General features: G+C 39.3%; 1 protein-coding gene across 1 annotated transcript; it reads right to left on the bottom strand.

Moving 5' to 3' along the window:
* Positions 1–359: 359 nt before the first annotated feature.
* On the bottom strand, positions 360–3,233 carry LOC100366892 (tubulin alpha-1A chain-like). Its single transcript, XM_006811851.2, has 4 exons — positions 3,109–3,233; positions 2,645–2,867; positions 2,375–2,523; positions 360–1,503 (listed from the first exon to the last, which is right to left on the bottom strand). Exons 1-4 carry the CDS (start codon positions 3,109–3,111, stop codon positions 523–525), a joined length of 1,356 nt encoding a protein of 451 aa, XP_006811914.1. The 5' UTR covers positions 3,112–3,233; the 3' UTR covers positions 360–522.
* Between the last annotated feature and the right edge of the window lie 6,096 nt (positions 3,234–9,329).

The following is a 9,329-nucleotide window of genomic DNA, read 5'->3' as shown; positions in this document are numbered from 1 at the left end:
TAACATTTATGAGTAATGAGACGACACATACTATCTACAAATTCTAAGAAAAGAAATTCGTTCATGGACTGAATAATTTGTGGACGAACTGATAGTTTCGAACAGTTGAGGGCGCACTTGTAAACATAGGTCTCATTCACTACCCGCATTGACATTTTCATGGAGAGATACGCATACCAAAGACAATGGCGAATATGGGAGGGCGCTCATACTAAGTTACAGGTGGTGTTACGGAAGAGAATCAGTTAATATATATATGTGGATTTTATAGTGTATTGCCATTGAATGCTCGCACTTATTTTCAGATTATCACATATGCATACAACCACTCATACAAACATCACCATGAAACCAATAACTGTATTTCAAAGAAATTTGTTTTATCTTCTCATTATTTACAATATATCGTCCCAGACGATATTTTACATTTACACATTGTACAGATCTTACGGGAAATTCACTTTGTGTTGGTTGTTGTTGTTACCATGACAATTCGTGACGTGGTTCAAATGTTTGTACAGTTTAATATTCTTCACCTTCTTCCTCGCCTTCGCCTTCAACGGAGTCGACACCGACCTCTTCGTAATCCTTCTCCAAAGCTGCCAAATCCTCACGAGCCTCAGAGAATTCACCCTCCTCCATACCTTCTCCGACGTACCAGTGGACGAAAGCACGCTTGGCGTACATCAAGTCGAACTTGTGGTCGAGACGAGCCCAGGCCTCAGCGATGGCGGTGGTGTTGCTCAACATGCAGACGGCACGCTGTACCTTAGCCAAATCGCCACCGGGAACAACGGTTGGTGGTTGGTAGTTGATACCGACCTTGAAACCAGTTGGACACCAATCGACAAACTGGATGGTACGCTTGGTCTTGATGGTAGCGATGGCGGCGTTGACGTCCTTTGGTACAACATCACCACGGTACAACATGCAGCAGGCCATGTATTTGCCGTGACGTGGGTCGCATTTCACCATCTGGTTGGCTGGCTCGAAACAGGCATTGGTGATCTCAGCGACAGACAATTGCTCGTGGTAGGCTTTCTCGGCAGAGATGACTGGGGCGTATGTGGCCAGGGGGAAGTGGATACGTGGGTAGGGTACCAAGTTGGTCTGGAACTCGGTCAAGTCGACGTTGAGGGCACCATCGAAGCGAAGAGATGCGGTGATGGAGGATACGATTTGACCAATAAGACGGTTCAAGTTGGTGTAGGTTGGACGTTCGATGTCGAGGTTACGGCGACAGATATCGTAGATAGCTTCGTTGTCAACCATGAAAGCACAGTCAGAGTGTTCCAGGGTGGTATGGGTGGTCAGGATGGAGTTGTATGGTTCGACGACGGCGGTGGAGACTTGTGGGGCTGGGTAGATGGCGAACTCCAGCTTGGATTTCTTTCCATAATCGACGGAGAGACGTTCCATCAACAGTGAAGCGAAACCAGATCCGGTGCCACCACCAAAGCTGTGGAAGATGAGGAAACCTTGAAGACCGGTACATTGGTCAGCCTAAAAAAAATAAAACGAAAATATATTTAATTAAATTTACCCTCAAACGCAACGTGTAAGTTAGTAGGTACAACCATGGAGCTAGTGTCACAGTACAGCGTACGAACCAGTGTTGTGGACTATGTTTTATGTCATGGAGACAGTTCCCACGCCCTCGTAACAGTGGCCATTGTAAATGCGCTTATTGAGATATTTGCTGTTGTTGCTGGCTTTGTTGGAGTATTGTGTTCCACCGTTAACAAAATCTTGTATAACCTAACGCCCCCGTTCTTGGTTACGCCCATCGAGAAATAGTTACCTTTATACACTCTGTTATCGCTTATCGCTAGGCTCAAACAAATACGCGCAAACGACAAGAAATACGGTTAATACAGAGTGTATTTACGAACGATTCAACAGAACGGAGATATTTCATTTTAACCTATCGACCCTTGCAACTGACCCTTCGATCAGGCGATGTTGTGTTTATGGGTGTGTTTTAACGACGTGAACGGCAAGCATAAATTCATTGAGGTTCACAATGCAATTCATTAGGTACTTCACTTCAGTGAACGCCTTCAGACATATCAAGACTTATTTGCATAAAAGACAGTGTGTGCTTTGTTCGTTTCTATTGGCGATAATAACAACACCGTCCCGCTCCAGCTATTCAAACGTAGACATTGCATTGCAAATTTGTATAGACTCCCCTACCGGCTATCAAATTTGAATTTCCACACGCAGTAACGGTTAGCTTTATCGGTGGCAGTTACATGACGACCTGTTCTTAAGGTTGCTCGATAGCTGATGTACCGACGACCGTGGTCGAAAATGCATTCACGTTTGGTTTATACATGTGCTATTTTTAAAAAAATCAAGATTTCAAACTCACCAATTTTCGTACTCTGTCCAAAACCAAGTCGATGATTTCTTTTCCAATGGTGTAGTGACCACGGGCATAGTTGTTGGCGGCATCTTCCTTACCGGTAATCAACTGTTCTGGGTGGAAAAGTTGACGGTATGTTCCGGTACGGACTTCATCTGTTGAAAAAAAAAGGAGTTTTGGTCAGTTACATTCATAAATATCTTGAATTACAAATAACCTTTCGACGACTTGTAGATTAAAAAACACGTCACGACAAGTTATTTCATTGTAACTTACCGATGACAGTTGGTTCCAAGTCGACGAACACGGCACGGGGAACGTGTTTGCCAGCTCCGGTCTCGCTGAAGAAGGTATTGAAGGAGTCGTCACCACCTCCGATGGTTTTGTCACTTGGCATCTGGCCATCAGGCTGGATACCGTGCTCAAGACAGTACAACTCCCAGCAGGCGTTGCCGATCTGTACTCCAGCTTGTCCAACGTGGATAGAAATACATTCCCTCTATTGGCGAAAAGACGGAGAAATGTTAGAATGAAATGCCAACTTCACAAGAACGCCATTTTGTGAGGTGCTTTATAGAAGGCGTTATCCGATCCGCGAGAGGTGGTTGGGTTATTTTTTAAACGTATCCCAAAGCAGGCATTGTGTTGGGAAAAAAACTGACGTTACACGAAAAATGAAAGAAATTCGACATTATTTGAATATATAATCGCCATATCGAATATACATGAAATGTGCTTACCATGTTGACTATTTAGTTCCTGTCACAAACCTTAAAAAAACTGGTTGCAAAATGTTAGAGTCTTACGGTAACCGTGTGTGTGTCGGAGTCGTAAGCCTGGTTGTGAACCAACACAGCAAAATGTCGGCTATATAAGGTGAAAGGAGCCCTGGTTTCTACGGGTAACCGTATCATCATCCGCTGTCATTGGTCCGCGCTTGGTCACGTGATGCGTATCGGCACGCCATGTACTGACACATGTCAGAGCAAGGCTATTCACATTTTAGCATGTTGAAACGAGTATTCACCTCCCCACTTTTATGGCAGTCTTTCCTTTCAAGAGTGGCTCATTGTTACGTCCGTCTTAGCAACTGTCAATATTGTGAAAAATAACTTGAACAACCGCTTTTACCTCGCCATTATTTCTTTTTGTTTTCAATTGAATTGAATACCGATATTTGCGTTATAGCAACTCAGACGGATTTCTTGATTAGTCCGTGCAATGCCGTAGATTTCAATTACAAAACTTTCATTCGAGGTCAGAGGTAGTTCAATACTGGTGTCATCAACATTACCTACTGTACAGAGGCAATTGCTTGCGAATTTAATATCAATACTCGAGTGTGTTTTCCCGGCGATCCCAGTACATTTTTCGCCTGCTATATCCATGTTCTATGTGCTCGGTTTTGTTCTCAATATAACACAATTTTACTCCCATAAATCGAGATGTACACGCAATATCAGTGATAACTACAGGGGGAATATTAAACATTATTTGGAATGAGTCTCTTAAGGCACATTACCCCTAACCTAAACCCTAACACTTCACCCCAAATGTAATTCATAATGCTTCCAAGTGACTGAACGAGGAATATATACATGTGTACAATTAAAATAGAGGAGGGGTACTGGAAGGGCAGGGTTACGATTATAGTTATGGCCGAGGAGGCCCTAAGGAACTTTTATTCTTATACTCAAATGCGAAATTTTATTCTTAATAATAAATCCAAATATTAATGTTCATATTTTTTTCATTTTGACTCGTTATCCCCTAATTTAATCATTGCACTTGAAGTTCAATGAGGTATTGTATTGGAAATCAGGTATCGTGTTTCGATGTCTGCATTCAAACATGACACAAACTTGACTAAGCGTTTTAATTCTAGTTGGAACCGTGACGTACATGTTGAATATTTATTTTTGCTTTCAGTTGAACTTGACTTCTCTTGTTTATATTCGCTGGGTGGTCACCGCGTGTACATTATGATTTGCGACTGAAGGAGCAACGTTTATACATGTCATCTGCTCATCGAGTTCGCCAATCTACGTACCGTACATTATAATATGTGTCCTTGAAATGCCCACTACGATGTTAAAGTAAAAAAAAAACGACGTGTGAAGTGATGAATTAAATATGCGAAGGCGCACCTATTTATGTGTCACCGTGTTATATTGTGTACATGTACTGCCAGTTACAGCAGTCTAGCACGTTACCATGACGACGGAAGTCAAACGCACAGTGAGCAGAAGACGTACAACCCATCGTTTAAATTTATGAAAATTCAACATGGCGTAATGTGTTAACGAATATTGTCATGGTTACTATTGATCTAATGTCGCGTTCACACTGTGACATAACCACCTGTTGAATCAGGCTTATCACATTTACACATATTATCTAATTATCATATGGAACATTGGAATAATTCAATCGACGTATTTTGAGAGACAGGCGAGTGTTCAGTGTTCTCGCTTGTAGTGTTTTCAATTCCAGTTGTGTCGTGAATATAAATTATAGAGAATACAGAATCAGTTTGGTTTAGTGTTTAACGACTCGGGCATGACATTTCCAAGGGCACGGACGGCTGACTATATAATGTCGTAGCCAATAAATTAGACTACTATATCATTTGGTAATAAAATAATATATACGAAGAGTGCGATGACCCGGTGTGATCAAATTATCATTTTACAACCCACACAGGGTCTTTGAGAAAACAGTGTTACAATAATTCCTTTGGAATCGTGATACAACAATGTTTTTCTTTTTACCCATGCCCTCCTGCAGACGGATTCGTCATTACCGTATCTGTTTGCTCACATTACCCGTGTTCACGGTACCCAGAACACATTAATTCTGTGTTATCTGTCAAAGAGTATAAAGACAATATTACAATTAACTATAGACAATTATTTCACGGGATTTGTATCGTGAATTAATTAACACCCAACTTGTTGATTTGATTTGTTCTGTCATGCTTGTGACAGGGAGAGGGTGATAAGCGTTGACTGTGGTTTGTTTACCACTAAGGCGGTTAGCAACATGCCCTAACTGGTACGTCATCGTACGATATATTCAGATGAGGGTGTTTTAATAAAACTTCTCCTTCAGATTACAGTCATGGGTCAGGCATTCATTGCTATTGAAAGCCGCACTTGAGTATGAAAAACCCCACTAAATCGATTGTACAGTGCGTGCATAGTTATTTGCGTGGTTGGAAAAGAGTGATTATGGGAACCGTGAAACGAGTAACCATGACGAACACAATGGGCTCAGTGTACTGAAGATGAATCGTTTTACATATGAATAGCACGCTGGAGACGTGATGTGAATCAGACAGAGCGTTTCTACTGACTACCTTATACTGTGGAATACTTTATTTTCGCTTGGAATTAATTTTCTCTACTTTCGTTGAAAGAATGATTCAGTGAAAATAAAATCCAGCGAATATACTTTTTTTTCAAACATCAGTGAAAACAGCGAAAATTAATTCCAGCTAAAATAAAGTATTTACAGTATGATTCGTCACAACATGATCCACTGCTACCACGGTAATACGAATGACCAAGCTGATATGGTGGGCTGCGGCGTGAATCAAGAGTCCCGTTTCCATCAATACGGCGATGATTCGTATGACTGTAATATATAACTCTGACCGGTTTGGGGTTGAAAATAATGAGCTTTTGTGTAGGACGATCAGTTTGATAAAGTTGAAGTTAAAGCCGATCGTTTGAAGCATTTGAAACAGCCACTAAGATTAAAGTAATTGTTGGGGGTTCGTTCGTTGCCACAACAATGCCAAGTTGTCTCATTGTCATGTTGCTATCAACTCGATCAACAAATGCCGTAGATAATGGGTATTGTTCAAACATCAAGTGCGTCGCCCATTTTATATTTAACCGATGACCTTCGTACCCACCAAGTCACACATCCGGGTACATTAGAGAGTAAATTCACAATGATTTTTGTCATTTTTTTCTCCATTTAATAAAAACACGCACATAATGTTAAACTTTAGGTATAATACGTGTCATTGTTGTTATAAGAGGCAGTGATTAATTCTACTGGGTAAAACTTGAATAATATGTGACCTTCCAGGACGGGGGAGTTGGTCATACATAATGCCTACCTGTTGAGTAGTTGTTAGTTGCATTTTGAAACCTAATGCCTATTCACATTTTTTAAATATAAATTTCGCAATATCGATTACTGACAAGAAGCTGCAAATTTATCGGTACCCCTAGCCGTGTCTAAAATATCATGTATTTACACCTCCTTAGTACACTCGTTAAACATACACAACAGCGGTAATTATATGCGAGACTGCCGTTACAAGTACACCGAAGAACCGTAAACCGCATTCACGCAGCGCGTTCGAAATTTGTCTAAACATACAACCCATATCGAATAAGTGCGCAGCGAAACGTCAGTAACGCATTACATAAGAATCTTAATATTGTAAAAATATAAATGAATCGACCAGTACAATATTTCATCCCTCATTCATCGATTTTAGACAGAGTATTTCATCTTCATAAAACTACACAACGCATAAGACGAGGTTGATATTGATTTACTTTATAAACCACTCATTGTGTATCAACAAAAAACGTGTTATAATATTTCTGACTACGCAAACATAGTGTATGTATATCTGAATCTGAATATCGATTTTTGATTGGCTTTCCTGTCAGTATACAGTATCCACACGTTGATACAGGATTAATTCAGTTCATAGTACGCCAGACATCGATCAGACCTCTGCAGGCGGCAACATATTTTTAGCGCCCTTTCCTGTCAAAATGTTTGACCAGCTTTGAATAATTGACTGATAACGTTTCAAACGTTAGTCCACCGTATAAACTCTGAGTTTAATGCATAAAAGCACGCCATGGTCATTAAATGTGGTCGACGTGTACCGCATGTTATAACGTAAACAGCGATGTACATTACACGCGTTTTATATGTCGCGCGGGACCCACAACGCGACGACTAAATCTAACGCTGGAGTAAACAAAAAATAATTATATATATTTCCGAGCTACTTTAAACTGAACGACATTTGAGTCAAATGGCATGTATCTCCAGTCCAAAGGTAAAATGACGTCAACGCGAGAACATTTCACATTCTTCCAGCATCTATATTCACAGTTCACAGTGTAACAGTGTGACGGAAACATGTTAATCTCACGTGATAGCAAATTGACCAATCACTATGCTTCATTATAATAAGTACAGTAAGAGTTGCTTCATAGCCGCCGTTAACACACATATCCAACAGTATATTATTGCAGAACGTAAGGGACTGGACGGTAATTACCGGTGCGTGGGTATTAGGGAAAGGGTCACTTATTTTCCGGGCTGTTTGGGTTGGAGCAAATTTTCATAAGGAGATAGTCATGTATTTTTTTGTATTTCAACTGTTATTTTAGATGTGAAAACAGTGATGGTTTACAAATATCAACAGCCCAGAACAGTGAACGAATGTCTTTTATTTGTATAGCTCACTGTTGGTATATAATAGCATAATCATTTATTTTTTCTGAAGCAGAATGTGCTCAATGTGCTTAATAACCTCCATGTTTTGTAATATTTTGTCTCTGTAGTATGTTGGTTGTAGAAGTGTTCATGAATTTGTATGTTATCTATGTCTCTGTAGTATGTTGGTTGTAGAAGTGTTCATGAATTTGTATGTTATCTATGTCTCTGTAGTATGTTGGTTGTAGAAGTGTTCATGAATTTGTATGTTATCTATGTCTCTGTAGTATGTTGGTTGTAGAAGTGTTCATGAATTTGTATGTTATCTATGTCTCTGTAGTATGTTGGTTGTAGAAGTGTTCATGAATTTGTATGTTATCTATGTCTCTGTAGTATGTTGGTTGTAGAAGTGTTCATGAATTTGTATGTTATCTATGTCTCTGTAGTATGTTGGTTGTAGAAGTGTTCATGAATTTGTATGTTATCTATGTCTCTGTAGTATGTTGGTTGTAGAAGTGTTCATGAATTTGTATGTTATCTATGTCTCTGTAGTATGTTGGTTGTAGAAGTGTTCATGAATTTGTATGTTATCTATGCGATTTACGTTCAATGATATAAGGTTATGTATCCTAGTTTAGTGTACCATTGTCAGCGTAATTATTAGTAGAATGTCCCAGAATCTATATTAACCCTTTCTCATTGTCTTACGCTCCATCCATATTTTAATTTTTTGAACATTGTGAAATTCTTTCTTTTTTATGTATAAAAAATACAGTATTTTTACCAAGTAAAATCATATTTATTAAAGTTATTGTTCATACATGAGTTGGTGAACGCATTATACATAGTTTGTAATTTCATTTATCTTATTTTAGTCATAATTCAAGACAAATAAAAGGCAAAAATATAGTTAATACAGCAGATTATCGTTTTTCTGTAATATTCTTGTGTAATTAGTTGTTATGAAAATTATTTATGGGTGCATAGGAAATACATTTCGTTATGAATTATTAACGCCCAGTCCCTCATCCACATTTCTTACCTTGACTCAGATTTATCTTTATTATTTATCTGTCTTTCAGTTTCAATATGCTGCTCCTCAAATATATGCACATAAGTACGCGACTGACGAGGGCGCGGATCATCTTGACCAACCATCGGAAGTAGTCAATTGTCTGGAATTTGAATTTTAACGTACTAACACACACCGTACTTGAAGGAATTAGGACTGTGGATTATGTTAACCTACACTCGAGTAACAGTCCGTATTGTGTAACAGTCCATATGTACGCTGTCCCAACTGTGTTTCAAAATGTAGAAATGTACGCTCCTCGGAGGCAAGTGCCTTGAATTTGAATAAAAACGCTAGGATTACTAGTATATTATTGAGTACAAATGCAGTATTGACTGCACTAGGTGAAAACAGAAATTTGATAATAACGCGAGCAATGCCAGCTAAGTAAGATATTATTCAGCAATTGTT

This window comes from Saccoglossus kowalevskii, chromosome 14, assembly GCF_978046115.1.
Source record: "Saccoglossus kowalevskii chromosome 14, keSacKowa6.1, whole genome shotgun sequence".
In the NCBI taxonomy this organism is placed as follows: Eukaryota; Metazoa; Hemichordata; class Enteropneusta; family Harrimaniidae; genus Saccoglossus; species Saccoglossus kowalevskii.
Note: the sequence above shows the minus strand (reverse complement) of the source record. Positions and strands in the feature narration are given on the sequence as shown.